Below are 23700 nucleotides of genomic sequence, written 5' to 3'. Positions count from 1 at the left end.
CCCCCCGGTCTTTCGGCATCGTGGCCCGGCAGTCGTCGCGGAGCACGGAGCACCCGAATACTTGGCGCACGATCACTCATCGAGTGTCGCTTGACAACGACTGAGCATCATGATCCCCATTGGTATCATACGAGGCCATAGTTACCTAATCCACTTCTTTTCAGAGCCTCAAGCAGGAACCAGCAGATGAAGCTATCTTATCATTCGATGTCCCGTGAAATCACAACTCCGGAGAGCTGGCTGAATCGACTGCCCAAAGGTGGGGGAAGAACACTCTGCCGGGAGCAATCGTTCCTTCCGCCCAATTACCGCCACATCTCCCGAGCAGCCCCTCCAAATTGCGGCGGCCCCACACTCGAACTGTCAAAAAGCGGGCCCGTCTCTCCACGCACCGGGTGCTGCTGCTGCATGCCCCTCGTCGTGTTGTCCGGGGTTCGGAGACGAGGGGCAGGAGCTGTAAGGTACACCAGACTTGCCTACTCTTTTTCTTAAATCTTTCGTCACCTCGTTTTCTTCCCATCTTTCCCACACCTCCCCCTTCCCCTTTCACATGATTCTGTCTTGAAGTTTTTCGTAAAGAGTATTCCCCTGACCCAGTCATCGTGACGTTTTTGCCAATCGGAGCTCGACATCCCTGGAGCTTCCTCATTACCTCGGCGAAACTCACCCGACTTGCCATAGTTTCCTCGCTCCTACATTCTCCGAGACGTTTTGGAACTACAATTTCTCTGTCTCTCCTCGTGACGGCATCCCCTCTAGCTCATGCTCTCGCGATCCTTCCGTCTCCTCTCGGCCTTCCAAACCAAACGCTTCCCCGCTAGGCTCTTCTCAACAACCGCAAAGATGCCCGTCCACCACCTCATGATCGGGACCTGGACCCCGCCAGGCGCCATCTTCACCGTCGCTTTCGACGACGAGAAGCTCACCCTCGAGCTCGTAAAGCGCACCGAGATCCCTGAGGACCAGCCGATATCATGGATGACTTTCAGCGTAAGTTCAGATCAGTCTACCCGCAGATCATCTTGAGTTCGGATGAGCTTAGTGGCATTCTATCCCATTGTGACCAAGAAACCTGGCTTACACACATACGTACGTCACAGCATGACAAGAAGAACCTCTACGGCGCCGCCATGAAGAAGTGGGCAAGCTTCGCAGTCAAGAGCCCCTCAGAAATCGTCCACGAGGCCTCTCACGACATGACCCACGACCGTAAGTTCATTCCCCTTGTAGCAAGCAGACTAATGCCACCCTGCCGTGCCACATCACGACTACCTCTTCACTCTTGTGAACCTCATTCTCAACTAACACCATCCCTCCCAGCCAACGCCGCCCTCTCAACAACAAACACCCGCGCAATCTTCCTCCTCGCGGCCCAGAAACCCCCCTACGCAGTCTACTGCAACCCCTTCTACAAGCACGCCTCCCACGGCAACATCTTCTCCGTCTCCTCCTCGGGCGCCCTCGAGACAAACGTCCAAAACTACCCCTACGATCCCAACACGGGCATCCACGGCATGGTCTTCGACCCCACAGAAACCTACCTCTACTCCGCCGACCTCACCGCCAACAAGCTCTGGGTCCACAAGAAGACCTCCCCCGACTCCCCCGAACTCGAGCTCGTCGGCTCCGTCGACGCCCCGGACCCAGGCGACCACCCCCGCTGGGTCGCCATCCACCCGACAGGACGCTACCTCTACGCCCTCATGGAGGCAGGCAACCGCCTCTGCGAGTACGTCGTCGACCCGGCCACCCGCCTCCCCGTCTACACCCACCGCTCCTTCCCGCTCATCCCCCCGGGAATCCCAGGCGCCACCACGAAGATGTACCGCTCCGACGTCTGCACCCTCTCCCACAGCGGCAAGTACCTCTTCGCCACGGCCCGCTCAAACAGCTTCGACGTGACGGGCTACATCGCCGCCCTCAAGCTCGACGACAGCGGCCACATCGAGAGGCAGATCTGCCTGAACCCCACGCCCACGAGCGGCGGACACAGCAACGCCGTCAGCCCCTGCGACTGGAGCGACGAGTGGATCGCCATCACGGACGACCAGGAGGGCTGGATCGAGATTTACCGGTGGCAAGACGAGTTCCTGGGCCGTGTTGCGCGGTTGCGTATCCCCGAGCCCGGGTTCGGAATGAATGCTATTTGGTACGATTGAGACTCGCAGGGCAGGTGGGAGGACTCAAGGTAGCGGGGACAATAGGAGAAACAAATAAAAATAAAAATATAGAAACATACAATCAAACAATCACATCGACTTCATCATGTTACCAGGAAATTAGTGGTCCAAAAATTTGACTTGAAGAGCAACAACGGTGAATGAGCGCCGCAACCGCTCAGATTACTATGCGATATCATACAGGGGACAGCACCAACACCTACACAATCTTACTACGCCCAATCTACGACTTGTTTTTCCTCTTCTTCCTCCTGTTCTTCTTCTTACTTGCTGCCTGGCTGTTGTTGCTGGTGCTCTGCGCCGTGCTAGACGCACCGTCGCCATTCTCCTGCTCCTCGCCTTCTGAATCGTGGCTAGAAGACTGCTTGTTACTCTGGCTGGTAGCCCTCGAGCGGTGTCCGGAAGAGCCCTTGGAACCTCTAGACCCGGCTTCATCGGAATCGGAGCTGGCGGCCTGGATGATAATCTTTCGCACTCCACTGCTAGTCTCGACCACGTTCTCACTGATGCTACCACTTCGAACAAGGGGTCGGCGCTTAGGGGTGGCAGATCCGTCATCGATAACATCAGTGACGCTCGTCGCGCTGCTTGCCCGACCAGGCGAGACGATGATGGTCAGGTCCGTCCGGGCTGCTTCGGGGCTTGCGCTCCGTGTGGCCTTTGGGCTGCCATGTTCAGGGACAGTTGGGGGCAAGTCGACTCCTTCAGGGGCCTTGGCGCCCTCGGCGTCGTGGTCGTGAGCGGCACTCGAGAGCCTAACCTGAGTCTCACTCATGCCCGCCCCGCCATAGCTCTTGCGAATAGCGTGGACGCCACCCTTTCCGGTCAGCTTAGGGCGCATAAGGGGGGTATGCTCGTCCGTGTCATGCTCCAGTCTCTCCTCGCTGACTTCTCCAGCTATAGAGGCAGGGCGAAGATTGGGGGACGGGCTGTGGATCTGCGACAAGGGCGCTCCGGTCTGGACGGGCTTGATTTTGACGGTTGTAGATTTGGTGTTCTTCGGGTTCGACGCGCGGTTAGAGGGACCGAGATGCTTGAGGTGTTGCTTAGCCTCGTCAAAGGTGGCCTTCACGGGAACAGCAGACGAAGTCATGCGCCCGTCAGGTCCGGCCGAGCTTCTTCTCATGAGGAATGTGGTTCTAGGCGCGCTGCTGGAGAGGTTCTCCGGAGCATCGCTGAGCGCACTGATGGAACCATTTCGTTCATGGGGAGGTTGCGGCTCGTCTCCGAATTCGATGAGATCACCGTTCTCAGGGATCGGTCGAGGGGACGGCTGGCCTGTCCTCTTGGTGATTCGGGCCTTCGGGGCGGGGGTCATGCGGCGGATAGCCTTGTGAACGTCAATGTAGACGTCGGATTCGTCAATGATTTCCCTGCTACGAGTCAGTAATTATTCTGCAGTACAGTCGTGGTAAACTTACTCTCCAATAAGTTCCTCAATGACATCTTCGAGGGTGACGACACCAATAGCGCCGTAGTCGGCACCGGGGTACTCGGACACCAGGACCATATGCGACTTGCCCTCCTGGAAGAAGTTGACAATGTCCAAGCAGCTCGTCTCAGGGCGGGTCTCGGGAAGCGTCGCCAGTGGGAAATCCTTGACCTGCAGACAATCTTCAGGGTCGTATGTGATGAGAATCTTGACAAGAAGCATTCCAACGAAATCGGTCGGCTTTCCGGTGGCATGGATGGGAATACGGGAGTATCCCTCCGAAAGAATCTGGTCCATGGTCTTCTCGTCCAATACAGTATCCTCGGCCATGACAAAGACATCGTCCATTGGGGTCATGACGTTCTCGACGGGCTTGTCCTTCAGGTCCAAGACAGCACTGATGATGGTGACCTCGTCCTGGTTCAAGCGTTCGCCAACCTCGCCAAGGGACTTGTGCAGGGTGACCAAAGTCTTGAGGCCACTCTTCTTGTAAACGGTGCCGTGGTCCTCGCCCAACGCCCAGTCGAGGAGCTTCGCAGTAGGCCAAGCCACAGGCGCCATAAGCCACATGAGCAAAAGAACAGGCTTGGACATGTAGCCACCGATTTGGAGACCGTATCGAACGCAGATGGATTGAGGTACGACTTCGCCAAAGATGACTGCCAATATGTTAGTAAAGGTCGTTTATCGCTAGGGGATATACTCCAATGTACCAATGAGAACAGTACTGCCAACGACGGCCTCAACGCCGCCGCCAAGACAGCGGTCCAAAACAACGGGTAGCGATTCGTTGACGATGACGTTGGAGAGAAGTAAAGTGACCAGAACCCAATGCTTGCCCTTCTTCAAAAGGTCGTAGACACGCTTGGCGTTCTTGGATTGCGATTCGTCGGGGTCGCCGGCGACAACCTGGAGGTAGATGCTGTCCTGTCCCATCAGGCTAAGTGCCAAGGTCAGCAAACAGGTATAGGAGTTGGTAGGAAATGCGAACAAGACAAGAACTTACGCAATGGTCAGACCTGCAAAGGCACCTCCCAGCAAAACCAGGGCAATGGAGGCACCCATGAGGGGCCAGAAAGCATCACCAGCCTCTGGCTCTTCATCGTGATGGCCTCGCGCGTGAATGGGCGCGGCGGCGACGGAGGAAACGCCCAGCGTCAAGGCTTTGGTAAGGCCGAGAACGGCAGTACGGAAGACGCCGAAGCCGCCGGCATTATTGCCCCGTCGTGTCGGGACGACTCCCCTTGTGGCCATAATACTCGGCTCGTCAATGGAGAAATCGGATGTCGTGAGAGTGTCGTGGAGTAGTAGGTGGGAAAGCAGCGAGGTCAAGCGCACATTTTATGCGGCGGACGCGGGAGACGGGCGAGAAACGGGGCAGAGTCAGGGTGGTAAAGGTGCTGCACTCCACCTCTGTTTACCTGCAGCTGCTGTGCGTACGCAAGTGCACAAGGCGAGCGGGCAAGCTCCACCAAACGAGCCAAGATCGGAAGACGAGTGGATTCTGCTGTGGGTAGCGATGGTTCGAGTGACGGTGCCTTGCAGATGGGTCTTGCAATGGCACTTTGTTGATGATGTGAGGAGGGCTGCAATAGAGCTATGTCGAGGGTAGGAGTTTTTAGGGACGAGAGTTGAGAAAGTTAAAAACTAAAATGAATGAGAAAAACACACAGATGGTGATCAATAGCTCATGGAGACGGAGAAAGCACAAGGGCGCCGAGAGAGGTGAGAGGTACCCAGAGTTCCTTAAGGTAGCTTTGGGGGGCCGAGGGGCACCTGTCGCCGGAAGCTTTGCTTCTTTCTCGTTGGTGTGCTACCGAGACCAGCCAATCATTTGCTCTCGTGGCGCACAAGCTTGGCGTCATCAACGGTCGGGGGGCGGGTCGTCTACAATGCGAAGCCTGAGAGAATGATGCATCATTGCCGCAGAGACCTCAAGAACCTCCGCACTGGCACGCAAATTGTTCAAGTAGACTCTGGGTAGTACATGGGAGACAGCGCTGTCATCGGCACGTACCTCTCTCGAGGTCTTTAATTCGGCTATTCGGAATGGGCAAAAGTCTGTGTTGCGCATTTTCCCTCGCAACCTCGTCTCACTCGCCCCGCCTTTTGCCTTTCTTGCCGCGATACTTTTGTCTCGTCATTCCATAAGTGACGCCAGGGATTGTGCAAAATCTGGGGTAAATTATGTAAGTCTTGATGAAGCAGCATATCTGTAAGCAGGTCTCCTGAGCAATTGATGCTCTGCCTGTTCGCTGATGTTCCTGAGTGAAGCGCAAGTCAATATCTCGAAGCTTCTTCCGGTTGAAGCTCAAAGTCAGGGTCGACCACATATCCAAGCCTATCCTTATCCGTACCTAGTGTATGCACATGTTCAAAAACTCTGATCGGTGCAATTGAACTATTTTGCTAGCCTGTTCCTTGCCTCCTGTCGACGTTACCTCGCGTCTGGGCACCAACCACTAAGAGCACAGAGCCATGTATCTCGCCTCAGTTTTTCGGTCTAGCAATACAAGCAAGCTGCTAAATGCTGTCTTAAGGTACCGTACACATAATACCAGCCAGAGCTCGAGAAACACCATGGATAGTATCGTGTCAGGGCCTAGCAAAGCTCAACCTCGAAACACGTCAGTCAATCCTTCTGCTCGACCAGCTCACGCGCAGCTGTACGCTCAGGATTGCTAGTGCCGAGATCATGACCTCAAGGTTGGTCAGTTCAAGTTTGCAAGGTTGTGCCTTCGCTCTCAGTGCTCACAGACCTTGACGTGACATTGACCCGCTTTCAAGCAAATCCCCACGCCATTTGGGTTGTTTTGTGCATTTACTGGGAAGGCTTGCATAAAACTTCAGATGTGCAGGTAACTTGTCGCAGGAGCTGCATCACCACGAGTGAACGGTCCTTCTTCTCTGCCGATACCCGAACTCTTACAGCCAAACGTAAAGATGTTTATTCAGCTGCCAGTGTCAAAATATGGCAAGAGATCTCGTGCCTCTCATACATCTGGTGATAGAATTGCCAAACCTTAAATATTCCTCCAGATTGTCAATGATCTCGTTAGGCACTAAATGTCCGCCCACTAGTGTTGCGATAACAGTTATGAGTACCCAGTTATTTACCTCATGCCACCTTCCCCTTGAGCTCTGCCACTCGCCAATAAGATCACAAATGTTGCCAAGCTCCACGAACTCGTGGGGGGCCAGTGGCCACCATCGCTCTTGCCCACGTCTCGCAGAGAAACGACTACGTAGTATGAAGCACGTGAAGTGGAATCCACTCGACTTGGATTCATCATCTACCTTACGAATCCCCAGGGAAGCCTATTGGGATATGTTATCCTCACAACCTTACCAAGCTCACGTTCAAGATACCCTCTTCTCGCTGCAAGTCATCCACCACTTTACCGCTTATCTCTCCTCTTACGCCCAGTATCATCAATGCCTCATTGCCTCCTTCTGCCTTCCTCTCCTCGCCGTCCAAGCTGGCCACCTGCATGAAGGTGATATTGATCCCATGCTGGCCCAGCACCATACCGACACCGCCAATCTTGCCCGGCTCGTCATAGTTGTGCAGCACCAACATCGTTCCGTGCGGCTGGAAAGTTGCGCTGAATCTGTCTAGCTTCGAGATGTAGATGCTCTGCCCCGACACGTATCCCTCGATGACCTGCTCGCCATCTGCGCCGTGTGATCGGAGCGTCACCAAGCTGGCATACACTGCGTTCTTCGCTTCCCCGCTGTGCGTCTCGCTGATGATGATGCCTTTCTCCTTAGCCGTCAGGCTGGCGTTCACGATGTTGACATCTCGGCCGCCTGAGTCGCTGATGGATGAAACAAGCCCCTTTACCAGCGCGGCGTACAACGGTCGTGTGTTGGAGATGCCCGCCAGGTCGCCCTGATAGATGAGCTCGAATTTCCGGCCACCAATCATACCCCCTCGACTACCGACAAAGTGTTGCGTGTATAGCCCGCCCATCTTTTCGATAAGACGCACAAACGGTTGCAACTTGCGATACTCCTCCGGCATGATCAACGGTGCATTGACGGCTGCTGTTGGCAATCCACCGCGGAGGATCTCGGCCACCTGCGTACAGACGTCCATCGAAACGTTCTCTTGAGCCTCGACAGTAGAGGCTCCCAGGTGAGGGGTGGCGACGACCTTGGGGTGCCGGGTCAGCTGAGACGCTGTCGACTCGGCGACTGGTGGCTCTGCCGTGAAGACATCGAGACCAGCTCCGGCGATCCATCCCTCATCCAACGCACGAAGAAGCGCTGCCTCGTTGTACACGCCGCCTCTCGCAACATTGAGGACTCTAGCAGTCTTCTTCATTTGCTGGAACTCCTCCTCTTTCAGCAAGTCGAGTGTACTCGCCATCAGCGGAGTGTGAATGGTCAAGAAGTCTACAATCGGCAATAGACTCTTGAGATCAGCTACCAGCTCGACGTTTGCCTGGCCGGCAATCTCTGCACTAGCATACGGATCAACCGCCTTCACTTTCATGCCGAGGCCTATGGCCATTCGGGCAACCTTCATTCCCACCTTGCCGAGGCCGATAATACCGAGGGTCTTGTTGCCAACTTCGACACCAACAAGCTTGCCTCTCTCCCACTTTCCATCCTTCATTGTGGTATCTGCGCGGCCGACATTGCGAGCCGTGGCGAGGAGGAGGGCAATCGTGTGCTCAGCAGCGGCAACGATGTTGCCAGAAGGCGAGTTGACGACAATGATACCCTGATTTGTTGCTGCGTCGACGTCAATGTTGTCCACGCCCACGCCGGCTCGTGCAACGACGCGGAGCTTTCTGCCAGCAGCAAGTACATCCGCATTCACCTTCGTCTCGGACCGTACAATCAGTGCGTGGTAGTTGGGGATCGCTTCGATGAGCTCTTCGGGAGACAACCCCGCGCGGTTGTCAACATCGTATTTGTCTTTCAGGAGTGCAAGACCATCTGAGGAAACCTTCTCAGGAACAAGGATGCGGAGTCTATCAGACGCGAAGGAGGACACCGTCGACGTGATCTTCTCGATTGCAGAAGGAGCCATGACGGAGGGACAATATTGAGCAAAGGATGGTTCAAGTGAGCGCGAACGTTTAGAAAAAGGATGGGAAGCAGCCGACTATTTCAGAAAGCCTAAGGTCGGAGCGAGAGATTTTGAACACAACAAACAAGTACACAAACGCGACGGCCGACAAAGGTTATATACCAACCAAGTATCCCCCGCATTGCGTTGTTAGCTACGTCCGATGTCGAAGTTGCCACGACGGGTGGAAGGTTGCACGTTTGGGCCGGCTCTCCAGGGACGACACTCCGAGATAGACGGAAAGCGATATCGCGCCCCTCCACCCTCGAGACAAATTGGCTCAGCTAATGGCATGTGCTTAGCTGGATGTCCGATGCGGGATGTGACGCCGCAGGTCGAACATACGCGGACGCGAGAGACATCCTGCCTATGGCAAAGAGAGGATCTGTTCGAGAGGCCTCAAGATGCGACGGATTAAGGTGCAAGTCCAAGTCGCGGACGAGCGACCCCTCACTTCCCCCACGTTCAGCTAATGCACCGGCGTCCCGCCCCCGCAACTTTACTGGGCGGTTTACATGCTCCGGCCTTTTTCGCTCTGCGACATGTTTGCAGCCATCCATGCTGCTTGGAGCAAGCGCTGCCGACGTATCCTCGATTGGAGGAGCGCTGAGCTTCCAGGCGGACTGCAACCCACACGACGTGGCACAAGGCGGTGATCTTGGGTGCTGTTGCAGGTCCGAGACGAGATCTGCTGGCGCCCTTGCCGTTGGATGGTCCATCAAGGTAGTGGTGAAGCCATCATATTCTCGCGAGGGAACCAGGGAAACCTGGATGGTCTGGAAAAAACCTGTTCATTCCGGAAGATATACTCATTCTGCCAAATCCTGATGTCGGTCATAAGGGAGGCCTCTACCCCTACAGACATTCACTACGGGTCAAACTGCTATTATTGACGGAAGACTGACTAGAAACTTACATGATATTCCGCACGCCAGCATTCATGTATGTGGGAGTGAGAATGTGTGTGTGTGTGTGTATGGGCAAGGCTTCTGCTAGTTGAAGCGGTCTTCAGTCGGCTTTTCCACGCTCAAGTCCCAAGTGCTCTTCCCATTGGCCACACCATTTGAGTAGAGGAGTATGTGTCCATATAGTAGTTTGCATGTAAGCCAACAATGGCCAGATGGCTTCAACAACCATTCCAATTGCACTTTCCGTCATCCTGCATTTAGGCAGCTACTAAAGCTCGACGGCGGAAGCAAGCAAATCCTCGGCTGCCTACCCTAAAACCTACATGATTCCGACATATCGGAGGTGATCGAGGTGATAACCCATCGCATTGCAACAGAGTGGCATCAAGGACTTGCCAGTTGCGTACGATAGAAATGAGTCAAACGTTAGATCTCTTATCTTTTACTTCTTCCACGCATCACCTTCTCTCTTCTAAACTCTCTTCACAAGACCTAGTGCAAGAATGCTGTAGGCCAAGACTTCGCAACGTACTCAGGTAATTAGATCTTGTACTACGGTGATGAGTTGCACCAGTGAGATTCTCCATATCTGAAAGAAAACGAACAATCTCATGAGAGGATACAATGACCGGGCTTCGGCCGTGGAGGATGCATTGAATGAAGACTTAGCCACGAAGGCCCAAGAATACATGACTTAGACGCAACCGACTTGCAATGTATGGGCACCTGCCACTGAACCGCAGGCACCTGCCAAAGCATGTCACCACAGTCTGAGGACCCCACCTCCACTGCCGTCATCACTGCCTTAGGCAGGGACGAATTCTACGGTCTCGACCCCAGTTGCCCCTTACTTGGCCGGTATCAGCGCCGCGTGGAGTCTGTAGGCAATTCATAATATCAATCCCAGGCCCACGGCATTCAAGGTCCAGGTTGTCAACTTTGCGATCCTGCGCTGCGTCCCCTTTTCTCCGACTACACCTGCCGCCACGACGAAATAAGAGCCATCCGTCGAATCATTGCTTCAATCTCCCTCCATCACCTCCCGTCGTCCACCTCCCACAAAACGATCAAAGGCCACCATGTCTAGAAGACCGCCCAATCCCGCCGCCGAGAGAGCGGCCCAAAACCAGCAGACCATCAAGAGCCTCTTGAAACTGGAGTGCAACAAAGTATGCTCCGATTGCAAAAAGAACAAGCGTAAGTCTCAGGCAATTCGATCTTGATTCAATCTGGGATTCCCGCTGACTGTGTCATGATTGCAGACCCGCGATGGGCCAGCTGGAACCTCGGTGTCTTTATCTGCATCCGGTGTTCAGGCATTCACCGTGGCATGGGTACGCACATTAGCAGAGTCAAGTCTGTCGATCTCGACTCCTGGACCGACGAGCAGCTCCGAAGCATCCTCAGCTGGGGCAATGCGCGCGCGAACAAATATTGGGAGGCTAAGCTGGCGCCCGGCCACGTTCCCTCGGAATCCAAGATTGAGAACTTTATCCGCACCAAGTACGAGCTCAAGAGATGGACAATGGACGGCCCCATTCCCGACCCCGCCAGCCTCGACGTAGACGGTGACGACGATGTACCCTTGAGCCTGGTCAAGGAGAAGCAGAATGTCGAGCGCAGAGAATCGGTTCGCAAGAGTTCGGTCGGCAAGTCCGCCGCGCCCCCCAGAAACGTCGCTGCCCCGCAGCCGCAAATCGATCTTATCGGCGGCGATGATCCCATCCCCAGAGCGAGCACCGCCGGCCCCCAGCCCGGCAAGGTACCCCCGAAATCTGATCCCGCTCCTCCCAAGGCCACGAGCACCAAGGATTCTCTCCTGGGCTTGGACTTCTTTGGCGAGCCCGCCGCCCCCCCTCGGCCAGCCAGCACCAGCAACACCGGTGGAATGGGAGGGCCCTCCAGGCCAGACCTCAAGCAATCCATTCTGTCCCTGTACGCCTCTGCCCCGCGACCGCAACCCCAGCAGCAGCAACAAGCGCCCCAGGCTCAAGGCGGCGCATTCGGCGGCATGCCCTCGCCCACCTTTGGTCACCAGCAGCAGCAGTCCTTTGGAGGCATGAATGACGCTTTCAGCAGCCTCAGCTTCTCCAACAACACCACCAGCCCCAAGCCTGCCGCGGCAGACCCGTTCGCGAGCCTGTCAAGCCCGGTGAGCAGCACGAGATCACCACCGCCTGCATCGTCATCAAGCGCTTTTGGAGGTCTCAGCGGCGGAAGCTTCTTCGACTCCAAGCCCGCAGCGGCACCCGCGCCCGCTGCGCACCAGAAGCAGCCGTCCAACAGCGGCTTCGGCGGATTTGGCTGGTCCAGCTCCCCTGCCCCGGCTGCAGCCCAGCCCAAGCCCGCTCAGCCGACGTCTTCCATGGGAGACCTGTTCGACCTCTCCGCTCCTTCCCAACCCGCCGCCGCCCCGAGCAAACCCTCTCCCGCTCCCGCATCCAGCTCCGTGTTCAACCTCTCTCAACCCAAGGCACCTTCCCCCGCCCCCACACCTGCTGCCACGAGCACAATCAGCTCAGGAAACTGGTCTGGATCCGACGTCTGGGGTTCCAACGCCTGGAGCACGCCCGACGCGACCACGGCTGCCGCTGCACCCGCGGCCCCCAAGGCCGCGGAAGCGCCCAAGCCCTCCCTCGGAGGCGACTTTGGCGGATGGGGCTCCTCTGGAGGCCTCTCCTCCAACTCATTCGCAAACACACCAATCGTTCCCGGAGCGTCTGGCGGCTTCAGCGCCGCACCCAAGGTTGCGGCGGACGAGGAGTTTGGTGGATGGACGAGCAGCACCGAGCCCGCCGCCGGCTCTGGTTCATCAAAGCCTATCGGAGGCGGCAGCGAGGACCTTTTCTCCAATGTTTGGCAGTAAATGCAGTAAATTGCGAGAACATCTTGGGCGGCATGGGTCTCTGGGGTAGATAGGACGAGCGTTTTTGCAACCTATCGCAGGGCACATCATTTGCGTTTTGGCACATAGACACTCGATGAAAAACGTGACGACATGTTTGGAGGCAGGGCAGAAGAGAAAGAACGAGAGAGTCTCATGGCATCTGTAATTCAATTGCAAAAGCGTCATAGATGAAGAATTTACCAGAAACCTTGAAGCAAAAGATGGAAACCTCCAATCCTCAAAACGTAAAAACAAAGTGCACGCCTTGCTCAGTCAGTTTGCTGCTGGTGATGATACAATCAGTCGCCGCCGTGCTACCCCCCAAACTCCGATTCCATGCGCAGGGTATTTGAACATCCACGCCCGTCATATATCTGAATACTCCCGTTACGTTTGTTTCCCTTCATGTTTGATGCCGAGGCCCCGATGTTGGACCTCCCCCTTTACTCCGTTGTTTAAATACGAGAAAAACTCAGTTCTCCCTTGGCGGCCGATGTGCTCTGCTCTCCTTGTCATTGATTTCCCCCATACTATGCAGTTCTCTGCCTGCTTGTCGTAAAATGTATTTTATCTCGTGTTCCTCCTTCTTAGAAGAACAGCTTGGCGATGTAGTAAAAGACGATAAAGATGCCAATGATGATGCCTGACAGCTTGAGGATGGCGACCTTGTTTCCAGAGGCGGCCATGCGGGTTAGCCGGCCGGCGGAGCCCTTGAGCTGGGTCGACATGGATGAGAACGTCTCGGACTAGATGGAGCCATGATCGTCAGTGACCTATCTCACGGAAAGACTGATGACTTGATGGACAGAATATGGGCAGGACGGTAGGGGTCAGAGTTGCACAAAGTGCTGGTTCTGTCGTCAAACAGCAGGTCTTGAGGCTGCCTCCGAAACACGGACCAATGTTCCTCATCATATAATACCAGGGGTTTCTTGCCAACGAAATGTTGAAAAAGGGGGTTCAGGAAAGGAAAGCGGAGCGAAAAGAGAAGGCGACGAGGGAACATACCGTGCTGTCAATGACCTCGTGGGCGCGCGCATTGTCGTAGATGTCGACGGTCACGCCTCTGAGGGCGGAGACCTTTGCTGAGAGCTCATCGAGACGGGCGTTGTTTTGGCGTTCGCGCTCGTAGGCTTCTGACATTTTGGCAGAGTTTTGTTTTTCTTTTCCTCTGGGAAATAGGGGTACGAAAGTTCTTCGATGAGACTTGATGAGAACCGGCGGTGGCAAAGTAAATCCCAGCACCCGAGTAGTGCGGGTTGTTTTCTGGGTGTCGTTCCTCGCCGCTGAGGCTTATGGCGAGTTGCCGCGCGTGCGAGATCGTCGGTCTCTGAAGGTAGTGTGTGATTGCAGTCGTTGAGAGACGACTATGCCACGATCTAACGCCGCACTTTTCTCGTAGATGCAATGAGCGTCCTCCTAGCGGTGACTGCTTCGCTAGAAGAGAAGAGGAGTCGGATGTGGTGCGCGATGGTTTGTGGTTGGTAGTTCGTGGTTCGTGAGGTTTGATGATGAAGTTGCAAAAATGGTCAATTCTGGCGGCGAAACCAATGACGGCGGAGGTTTCGGGGGCCGGTGCGTCTTTCCTCACAAAGGCGAGGCTGGAACTGCGCGGATGGAACTGGAGCTGGGTGGGCCACTGCCAGTCCCGTCAGCAGCAGGTGGTCACTGCGCGGCCGAGGCGTCCATCGCTGCTGCCCGCTGGTGTGGGCGCGCGCTGCTCGGAACGCCATCCTTGACGGTGGGGGTTGCGCGTCAGTGGTCTGCGCCACACTGGCGCCGAACCCGAACAGACAGAAGTTCAGAAGTACCCCGCGAATTACCTCACTCCGTCCAGGTCACGCCTCCTTTGCGCCGCCTCACCAGGGCAGCCAGAGCCCAGCTTACACCAAGCTCCCCCGGTCCATGGTCCGTGATTTCTCGAATTTTTGCTACGGCTATCCCAGCCCGGAGATAATGAAGGGGCATGTCACCTGGCACTCGAGAAGAAGTATTCATGATTTTAAAGCTTCTACCAGCTGAGATGACGCGCTCGAGTGGATATCGATGAATTATTGCGCTTCGTTTGTTTGATGAACCTGCGTCGTCCGATACGAGAGTTCGGCTGAAAAGCCATGAAAGCTTAAAAAGAAGCAGAAAGCAGGAAAGAAAACAACAATTGATGCCCATTCTCCTTCCTCCCGGAACACTTTCCATCCGCCAAGCCCAACGGGATTAATAAGATTAACAAGTCGTGCCTAATGAGACTAGGAGAAAAGCAAAGCAAAGCTCACGGCACATAGCAACCGACGAAGGAAAGAACTTTAGAAGAGGCGCAGGCCTCTCGGCGGCTCTCATCCTCACCTATCGCGGCACAACCCCACTAAATCGTTAATTACGTGGAGGTGGGTGCACGCAGCTACCTTACTGCGGGAACCGTGGACGAGGAAGGATCCCCAAGAAACCGTATCCGTAATACCTACTTGACCTACGGATACCTAATCGCAATCCCAGGCACACGCTTTCACCTTTCCGTGTCTTCCTTCCTTCTTTCCCTCTCTTCACCTCCAACCCTCGACACCTTTTTCACTCTTTCTTCCTCCCCGACCGAATCTGAGGAAACAACATCCGACTCAATCGTAATTCCTCTCTCTCGAGCCCTCGGTACACCGTCAGCATGGGCCTCCACAACCCGCTCCCGTCGTCTATGGCGTGTAAGTCCACCCATTATTTTTTTGGCTGGTGCCGGTGATCCCGCTGCACCATCGCACCCGTCATCCTGTTCAGTCGCAACAGATGAGCTGACCGAACCATGATAGCGGAATGCAAAAAGTGCGGCAAGATCCTGACGTCGTTTATCGACCCTCGTCAAGCCTTCAGCCCCGACAAGATCATTCCTCCCTCCGTCCTTGCCAACGCGAAGGTGAGCCATATTTCCCACCCCGCGATCTACCCATCCCCGCCTGCCTTGGCGCATTCGGTGCCCAGAGGCCTCCCACCGCTCACGACAACACCCCTCAAGCCGATACGATACTGACAGATAATGCGTGTAATTAGGGTCTCGCGATTCTCACCGTCCTTAAGGCCGGTTTTCTCGGTTCCGGCCGCTTCGGTAGCGGTCTCGTCGTTTCGCGACTTCCTGATGGATCATGGAGTGCGCCAAGCGCCATCGGTACGGCAGGTGCGGGATTTGGTGGACAGATTGGTTTTGAGTTGACCGACTTCGTCTTTATTCTGAACGATGCGAGTGCCGTCAAGACCTTCGCGCAGGCTGGTTCGCTTACGCTTGGTGGAAACGTTTCCATCGCCGCTGGTCCCGTGGGCCGCAACGCCGAGGCCGCCGGTGCCGCTTCCCTGAAGAGTGTTGCCGGTATATTCTCCTACTCCAAGACCAAGGGTCTTTTCGCCGGTGTTTCGCTGGAGGGTTCCGTGATCATCGAGCGCCGCGACGCCAACGAGAAGTTATACGGCACCCGCTACACCGCCGCCCAGATCTTGACCGGCAGCGTCCGCTCCCCGCCCCAGGCCGCGCCCCTGATGAACATCCTCAACTCCCGCGCCTTCAATGCCGGCCGCACCGGTCAGGCTAACGATTCCATGTACAACGACATTCCCGTTTACGATCAGGGCCAGGGCCAGGACGATTGGAACGGGAACAACAGCCGAGAGTTTGGAAACAACAACCGCAGCAGTGTGTTTGGTGGTGGAGATAGTGGCGCCAGCGAGTTTGGAGGACCCAAGAGATCCAGCACATGGCAGGACGATGTCTATGATAGACCTGCTGGAGGTGGTTTTGGTGGAGTTTCGCGTTCCAACACTGGAGTCTCACGCTCCAACACATTTGCTTCAAGAGGCAATGACGACTACGTCTACAGAGACAACCCGTCGCCCAGCTACGGCCTCAACGACCAAAAGACGGGTCCTCCTGGTAGACCGGCTGCTCCCAAGCCGAACTTCACTGGCAAGGCGGCCATGCTCAAGAAGAACGAGGCCGTTGCGCTGTTCACATTCGATGCCGACCAGCCTGGTGATCTAGGATTCAAGAAGGGCGACGTTATCACGGTGCTGAAGAAGACCGAGAGCGAGACTGACTGGTGGTATGTGAAAGGGTGTTTCTTTGTTTTACGGGTGTAAAGCTGACATTCACGACAGGACCGGCATGATCGGAACGAGACACGGCATCTTCCCCAGCAACTACGTGAAGATGCGTGAGTAAGCTGAATCGACGGCTCGAACGCAAACCTAGCGCAAACTCGAATACCCAAACGCTTTCCATTCAAAGCATGATCGAACTAAAATGCATACCTGATGCAGGTACAAAGGGGATAGTGGAGGAAAACAAACGTCACCGCAAGATCCTATTGCTTTTTCATGATACTCCGGATGGTCCTTTCCCATCCTGCTTTCCAACGACGTCTTTAATGATAACGACCAAACCTCGTTTTAACAAGTCCTGGCGTTTGGATCAATGAGGTGCGGGAAGAAATTTCTTCTGGTTTAATTGCCTCACAGCATAAACGTCCATTATAGGCCATAGGCTTTGGGAAAACGAAAAGAACATTCCGTCTTATGACATACTTCATTGCACCATCCGTATCCCCGCGTGACAAATCATTTATGTGACGAGGCAGTGGCACAGACGGGGTCAATGGTCGGACGCAAGTCCACTTGCGGACCGGACCGACTCTTTCGTCAATAGACCGACCTGCACCCATGCTGTCAAACGAGCCGAGGCAGTTCCAAGAACATCAAAACAACACAGGTCAACAGGTGAGTATCAGAACCATAATGTCAGGAAGGATCGACGCTTGCCGCTGGCCGACGGGTACGAAGCAGGGGCAACTTGTTTCAGTGGTCCTTGGGACGATCTGGGGAAAGCTTGTCGATGCGGGTTGAAACGTTGTTTCTGGAGCTGGTTCTTTGCTGAGTCAGGAGGTGACTAGCAGATCAACCTCACTCCTTCGCAGAACAATACTTGAGAGGATTGTTAGGCATTCAATCTTCACCGAGACTTCAAGAGCTGTCAATCAGTATCTATCTTGACTCGTACATTGCGGCTTGAGTAACCGAAGCAGCACATGTCAAGTACAGCATCAATAATTGGTTCAACTCAATTCAGCACGGGAGGTGGAGGCTGAGCGAAGAGACTTGCAGTCAAAGATAAGTTTGAGATTGGTAACTGGTTGACGGTTTAATAGCTTCTACATATTGGGATAGCCTGAATGCATAGCTCTCAAGACGCCCAAATAAACCCAGGTAAACATAAAAGTACTCTCAACTACCTTAAACGCTGCTACGAAATGTACCCTTCACGACTTCATGTATTGGCACAAGATGCTAACGCCCGTTGGTACGCTATCGAGGGATTATGTAGACCACCAAAGCTACTCGCCTGACGAAGAGGTCCAATGCCTGTATGCCAGGATGCCACATCAGCTAGCTTTCAACTCATCAACCGCAAACCGCGCTGATGCCTTGAATATGGTGCCTCGACGATCGTTCACGAAGCCGTGGCCTGCCCAGTACAGAACCGCAGTATCTCCTAATGATAGTATATCTCTCTTAAAGTGTGGGATAATCAATGTGACTCCAAGAGCAGCTCGTCGATCTCAACAAAGTCAGGGACATATCGCGGTCCAGATTCACGACGGGACCTGAATAGCGCTTGAATTAATAGGATGAGATAGATAATTCAACGTGAAGAGCGTGATAATACGTTGCCTGTTCGTGCTGATATAACAATCTCCAGACCAGTATTATTACTCGATACAGTTCGTCTATGCCTAATCCTTCTTGAACCCTTAGATAGCCCATCGAGTCAACAAAGTGAAAACAGCGCTCCAAGTAACAGCTTATAGCTCAACTTTGAACCTAGAAATACAAAGGAAAATGCTCAGACAAATAACATCTCTATAACAAAGGTATTGGTAGACTCAATCCAGTTGATGAGGTGCCCACAGGACCGACCCGGTTCCTTGGACGTGGTACCAGTTTTGTGTATCTTGGCTCCAAGTCCAGAATTCGTGGGATGGGTCCGATTCGAACTCTTGCTGCACCGGCCCGATGCGACTTTCAGACCTCGCCACAGCAGAGAAGTCTTTCAACCTTTCTGCAGAGAGGCTTTTCGACCTCTCCGTGGCAGCGGGCGAGTTCCTACCCGCCGCCGGCAAAGCCCCATTGATACATCCTGGTTGGCCTTCAGAAGTTGTACCCGTATGCGTCGTGTTGTTTGTTCGGGATGACAAGGAGCCGTTGGAACTGCTAGAGCCATAGTCTTGACGGCCGTAAGAGTCCGAAGTCGATATACTGCCAGTTGGCGGAGGGGCCGATAACCTCCGACGAGAAGAGGAATTGGTAAGAGACAATTCTTCCTTGGTCTCAAGGTCCATTCGTTCTGTGTTGATTGCGTATGGTAGTCTTCGAGGTGTTTCTTCTTTGTCGTCGGCGCATCTATCACTGGTCAATTCGTCTGCTGCTCTGAGAGGACTGTATGTAATGTATACAAGTGTTTATGTTGACGCACACACGGTAGGTTGTATGCTGTGGTAGAGAGCCATACGGTAGCTCGTGAATGTGGTTCGTGAATATTGGCTTAGATAGTGCGAGGCAAGTGAAATAGGGTCTCTGGAAATCAAGCTGGTTATGGAAAGAAAAGACTGATAGAAACTGGAGTTATAGAACGAAAGAATGACTACTCACCTCGCCTTGCTCTCGAACACATGCCTTCCATATTTATAGCGGTGGGGGTAAGTAAGGTCATCAACACCAAGCCTCTCTGATGATGCCTCAAGACTCGGCGTATACAATTCCGGAAAGTATGTATACCATGGCGACAGGGCTGGCAAAGGCTGCCTCGAAGAGGCCTAAACGTGAAAAAATGCTTCCTGATTCGCATAAGCACTTATCTGGCCAACACCGAGCGTACTTTGCCAATTCCTGATCAGCTTCGGATCTGCCCCGTGATGCTAGACGAGTATCACATCGGAAGGGATGATGCGCGGTACTTTTCAGCCCGCCCTGCATTCTCTGTTGGTCCTTCGCACACAGACGCACTGTCGGAGCAACCACATATCGAAGTCACTGCACGAGAGCTAACCCATGTCGAAACATCATCAAACCTATTGCGTACGTGGATCAATAGATTCGTAGTAGGGTAAGATCGGGGGTCTGGCGGTTAGGTGGGAACGTCAAGCGCCTTGAAAGTGCTAGCGGATGCCGTCCGTACCAAGACATCCTTCCCTAGCCGATTCGGTGAGGGGCATGGGACCGTTTTGTAATTACAATTTGGGTCGTACTTTGCAGGAGGAGCTGAAGTGTTCTTCCGGGGAAGAATTCCTGCTGATCCGCTTGACACGCTGCTGGGCTTTGGAATTTCGGACTTTCCGATGCTACGCCAAAATTGATGTCACATCAGCAATGCTGCTCGACCCGCGTAATGTAGGCAGAACTCTACTTATCAGTCAGCCTTCCGCTCCTCAAAACGAAGCCGACACAGGTCATAGTTAGCTTGGTCGCCTCCTTACCTGCTTGCCTTGGCTTCCCAGTGAGGGGCCCAATAGCACCTTGCATTGTCACCGAACAGCCTCGTACTTGAGATTCGTCGTAAGGCAACAGAGGAGGCGGAGTAGTTCGCCCAAAAGTGTGACCTTTCAGTCACTTCTCTGCAAAGTTGCAACCGAAAGCATAGCAATTGGCAACTTTCATTGCCTGAAATTCGCCACAGTGATCCCGCCGTCCTGCGCATCTATCAGGACTTAAGTGGCCAATACACCCACAAATTCCAATTGCAAAACTATCTGGACAGTGGCATTACTTGTGCACCCATCCTTGCTGAATCCAAATAACTGTCATTAAAGCCATCGTTGCTCTATTTTTATTTCATCTTTCAGGGCCTTTATCTTCAATTGCCGCTCAACAACGGACCTTAACTCCGCAAGGCTCATCAAGTACGACGGCAACAACGACTAAGCCAACGACAAAGCCAAGCCTACAACGACAAGTCGACGACACGAGAGCTACCACAAGTCGGCACAAGTTTTGTTGCCTATACATTCATGCACCTTGCAATCTCAGCCTAGGGGGGTGCACTCAGTTCCTTCCCTTTTGCTTTCAGCTTCCATTGCGAGCACAAGACTTTGGACCAACAGAACATTGTCGGCTACCCATAAATTTGACAAACTTGGTGCGGTATGCCTCCGATACTAAACGCGAATGGAGCAACAAATTCATCAACAGCTATTTCGAGCCATGTGTCAGACCAAGACGATGAAAGTCAAAATGACTTGGAGTCTTCCGATCCAGGCTTCAATACTCCCTACATATTCATCGCAAGAGACAGTCAGGGAGTATCTCATCGACGAGTGGCGATGCATGATATTGGTAGGACGCAGTCTGGTGTTACCCGCAAATTCGTTAAAGACTTGGGCTACACAACTCTACCTCTTCCACCGACAATACGTTGCCAGTCGCGAGAAACAGCCTATGGACTGCCTCTTTTCGAAGAATTCGTTTGTCTAGAAGTCTTCGGGACTCTGTCTGGTACATCAATCATTCACGTCGGAGTATTTGCCGATGAGCATCAACCGGACGGCCCCGACATCTTTGTCTGCCCCAAAACACAGCGAAAAGTGATCCGCATACATGGAATATCCATGGCATCTCAAGAAAGTCTGTGTCGGGACAATTCCTGCGAGGAAACACCCGCGAGTCTCAGCAAGCTGTCTCATGCACCGACCAAGGCGAAGGTTGAAATGGAAACCCAGCTGTTTCCCGCTACTTCTGTTAGCAGCTATCAAGATTGCGGACCCGCCCCGGGAACTCAAGGTTTAGAAGCCGTCGATGATGATATCTCGGGCGAGAACCAAGAGTCGATGCTAGATCTCCAGGACTTTCGCAGTGGGTTTGAAAGCGCTCCGGTCTTCACATCTCAGGGTCTACCTCAGTCTTCGTCACCGACATCAATTGAGTCATGGGGGACATCATCTTACTCAAAACAAGAACAGTCTGTTGATAGAGGAGAATTTGTATCACAAGAGCCCATTGAGAACTTGGAGTCGAGGGAGTAGGCGCCTGCAACATGCCATGTCTGTGTCGATACCCCTGACGTCTCCTAATGTTTGTTGCGTGAGTCAACAAGGTCGGAGTTTTGTAAGACTTAAGGTGTTTCGGTGTTTCGGTGTCCTGGTGTTCTGGTGTCCTGGTGTCCTGGTGTTTTGGTGTTCTGGCGTTTCCAATGTTCTTCATTGGCTTGCACAATCGTATTCGAACTAGTTATTTAGAGATCATTTCTTGGGTTCAACCTCTTCAGTATGCAGTGGACGGAGGGCGTGGAGAATAGCTCTCTGGCGTATTGCTAGACCTATGATATAATCATACATGCTGTGCTTGTTATCTCACAAAACCGTAGCGCTCCTTTTGGAGGCTCAGAGCTCGAAAGATCTCCACGGAGTTGAGGAGCAACTTGCCAACAGCATTGTACTTAGGAGTCAGTGTTAGACACCTCGTTTAGATACAGATATCTTTCATTAGGGTATCTATAGGATTGAAGACAGTACCCAAGCTTTGCAAACCAACGTATTTCCTAGTGCGTTCACGAGCTTTGGTGGCTCTGCATTTTCATAAGCGGACCAGTCATTGATAATGACATAAGTGCTAAGGCGGAGGTTGAAAGGCCTCCAGACGTGATTCAAGAGGCACAACAAAAGAATCCTCAAGCCCGAATATTCCATAGGTTTGAGGTCAAGAACATCTCAGGTCTTGGATTACAAGTTGCGATAGCATCAGCCGATAGCCAGACTAGACGAAACCTTTCAGCCTCCCAGATAAAACATCAGCTCCGACATCGCATAAGACCTAGTCCAATTCCTTCGGGCACCAGATTTTGCTCCCTGTCTTCGGATCTTCGTGATACCATAATTCCTCGTCCTGGCTCCAAGTCCAGAACTTGTGCGACGGATCTGCCATGAAATCCTTCAATGCCGCGCTGCCGTTCTCATCGAAGCAAAGTTCCGCCTTATTGCCTGTTCTTCTAGAAAGAGTTCCGCTAGACGACGGAAATCTCTGACTTTGCGAACCTGATTCCAGATCCATGTCGGTTACATTGTGGACAAAAGTCCAGTCATCCTCCACTTCTCCTTCCTCAGATGGCTGATATCGAGGCAACGGGTCTCTACAATTCTGAAGTTGTTCATCAATGTCATTGGACTTTGAGGCTTTGCACTTTGCTGTCTCGTAGCCTGAGTCTACAAGATACCCATTCGGGCTGAGGGGGTAGTTTACACGAGAGGAGCATTGATTGCTGCTGGAGAGGGTGTACTGAGTGCCCCCTGACAGAATGTCACTCCCACTGAAAGCTGTGGATCTAGAGAGAGTCGAGTACGACTGTTCCAAGGCCTCTGTGGAGTTTTTGTGACGAGATATCGATGTGTCGCTGTGTCTGTGAACCTGGACAGAGTTCTTCGCATCTACCTGAGAGGTGGCTCCGAAATGATGCCGCGCTGTGCGATGTTGGTATTTCCTGTCTGTTTGTGGTCAGCGGCCGAGATGTTCCTCAATTCTGTTTATCGAAGTACCTGACTGCATGATATATCAATTCGAGGGGGAAAGTGGTGAGCTAGGATCAAATTTTCTCGATGGCCAAGACAAGGAGGCGAATTGCACTACGGCGTGAATTCCGCTTGGGACAGGATCAAGCAGGTGTTCAAAATAAGCAGAGTTGGGTCTTCGATAAAGAAGTAGTGTCTGCAAAATGCCATAGAAGTACTGATCGCTTCAGGCGCTCTTTCTTCCGCAGAAAGAGCGGCGTAGTCTGCAAGTTGAATCATTTCTAGGCGCACTACCTTACTCTGAACGCATCGACAAATTTGAGGGTTGCAACATCGATTGGCCAATTCCGAAAGGCCGTTTACGGTAGGCCAAGGAGGAACTATTAGATAGGAGTCCACCGAGTTCTCGAAGAGTGCCAATTGCCGTCATGCGACCGGCGAACTGCAACAATGGAGTGTGTGAGAAAACAGCCCCAAACTCGCTCGCTAGGTATTCTTGGCCATTAGTCTGACGTGGCTTGCATGGGTTCAACTCAGCATTGGAATTTCCATTTCAGAAGAGGGGTAGAGCTGCATCTTGATGCAAGCAATATGTATGTCTCTGTCCAATCGTAGTTGGTTGTGCCGATGTCTTGTCATCTTTGAGGGCGGTCTATCGACAGCCTGCTCATTTCTCCACCCAAAGCAAGG

At 53.3% G+C, this 23700-nt stretch overlaps 10 protein-coding genes across 10 annotated transcripts; 5 read left to right on the top strand and 5 right to left on the bottom strand.

The window, feature by feature from the left end:
• Positions 1 to 843: 843 nt before the first annotated feature.
• On the top strand, positions 844 to 2159 carry CPAR01_12600 (carboxy-cis,cis-muconate cyclase; the record flags this gene model as incomplete). Its single annotated transcript, XM_060496855.1, has 3 exons — positions 844 to 990; positions 1101 to 1209; positions 1321 to 2159. The coding sequence occupies 3 exons, from the start codon at positions 844 to 846 to the stop codon at positions 2157 to 2159; spliced, it is 1095 nt and encodes a 364-aa protein (XP_060344388.1).
• A 244-nt stretch (positions 2160 to 2403) lies between these two features.
• Positions 2404 to 4866, bottom strand: CPAR01_12599 (uncharacterized protein; the record flags this gene model as incomplete). The annotated part of the gene is made up of 4 exons (XM_060496854.1): positions 2404 to 3553; positions 3602 to 4271; positions 4326 to 4552; positions 4619 to 4866. 4 exons carry the CDS (start codon positions 4864 to 4866, stop codon positions 2404 to 2406), a joined length of 2295 nt encoding a protein of 764 aa, XP_060344387.1.
• A 2083-nt stretch (positions 4867 to 6949) lies between these two features.
• CPAR01_12598 (phosphoglycerate dehydrogenase) lies at positions 6950 to 8653 on the bottom strand (the record flags this gene model as incomplete). Its single annotated transcript, XM_060496853.1, has 1 exon — positions 6950 to 8653. One exon carries the CDS (start codon positions 8651 to 8653, stop codon positions 6950 to 6952), a length of 1704 nt encoding a protein of 567 aa, XP_060344386.1.
• Positions 8654 to 10679: 2026 nt separating this feature from the next.
• Positions 10680 to 12466, top strand: CPAR01_12597 (uncharacterized protein; the record flags this gene model as incomplete). The annotated part of the gene is made up of 2 exons (XM_060496852.1): positions 10680 to 10797; positions 10863 to 12466. 2 exons carry the CDS (start codon positions 10680 to 10682, stop codon positions 12464 to 12466), a joined length of 1722 nt encoding a protein of 573 aa, XP_060344385.1.
• Positions 12467 to 13074: 608 nt separating this feature from the next.
• On the bottom strand, positions 13075 to 13630 carry CPAR01_12596 (uncharacterized protein; the record flags this gene model as incomplete). The annotated part of the gene is made up of 2 exons (XM_060496851.1): positions 13075 to 13233; positions 13496 to 13630. 2 exons carry the CDS (start codon positions 13628 to 13630, stop codon positions 13075 to 13077), a joined length of 294 nt encoding a protein of 97 aa, XP_060344384.1.
• Positions 13631 to 14012: 382 nt separating this feature from the next.
• CPAR01_12595 (uncharacterized protein) lies at positions 14013 to 14444 on the top strand (the record flags this gene model as incomplete). Its single annotated transcript, XM_060496850.1, has 1 exon — positions 14013 to 14444. The coding sequence occupies one exon, from the start codon at positions 14013 to 14015 to the stop codon at positions 14442 to 14444; it is 432 nt and encodes a 143-aa protein (XP_060344383.1).
• Positions 14445 to 15143: 699 nt separating this feature from the next.
• Positions 15144 to 16682, top strand: CPAR01_12594 (SH3 domain-containing protein; the record flags this gene model as incomplete). Its single annotated transcript, XM_060496849.1, has 4 exons — positions 15144 to 15180; positions 15286 to 15389; positions 15524 to 16563; positions 16619 to 16682. The coding sequence occupies 4 exons, from the start codon at positions 15144 to 15146 to the stop codon at positions 16680 to 16682; spliced, it is 1245 nt and encodes a 414-aa protein (XP_060344382.1).
• A 1717-nt stretch (positions 16683 to 18399) lies between these two features.
• On the bottom strand, positions 18400 to 18855 carry CPAR01_12593 (uncharacterized protein; the record flags this gene model as incomplete). The annotated part of the gene is made up of 2 exons (XM_060496848.1): positions 18400 to 18709; positions 18746 to 18855. 2 exons carry the CDS (start codon positions 18853 to 18855, stop codon positions 18400 to 18402), a joined length of 420 nt encoding a protein of 139 aa, XP_060344381.1.
• Positions 18856 to 20655: 1800 nt separating this feature from the next.
• Positions 20656 to 21531, top strand: CPAR01_12592 (uncharacterized protein; the record flags this gene model as incomplete). The annotated part of the gene is made up of 1 exon (XM_060496847.1): positions 20656 to 21531. The coding sequence occupies one exon, from the start codon at positions 20656 to 20658 to the stop codon at positions 21529 to 21531; it is 876 nt and encodes a 291-aa protein (XP_060344380.1).
• A 787-nt stretch (positions 21532 to 22318) lies between these two features.
• CPAR01_12591 (uncharacterized protein) lies at positions 22319 to 22993 on the bottom strand (the record flags this gene model as incomplete). The annotated part of the gene is made up of 1 exon (XM_060496846.1): positions 22319 to 22993. A coding segment is annotated over one exon (675 nt), but the record flags the coding sequence as incomplete, so codon positions are not given.
• Positions 22994 to 23700: the final 707 nt, after the last annotated feature.

The sequence above is a fragment of the Colletotrichum paranaense genome (assembly GCF_030867605.1).
Source record: "Colletotrichum paranaense strain IMI 384185 chromosome Unknown Scaffold_11.1, whole genome shotgun sequence".
Classification (NCBI taxonomy): Eukaryota; Fungi; Ascomycota; class Sordariomycetes; order Glomerellales; family Glomerellaceae; genus Colletotrichum; species Colletotrichum paranaense.
This window is presented reverse-complemented; position numbering and strand designations above follow the sequence as displayed.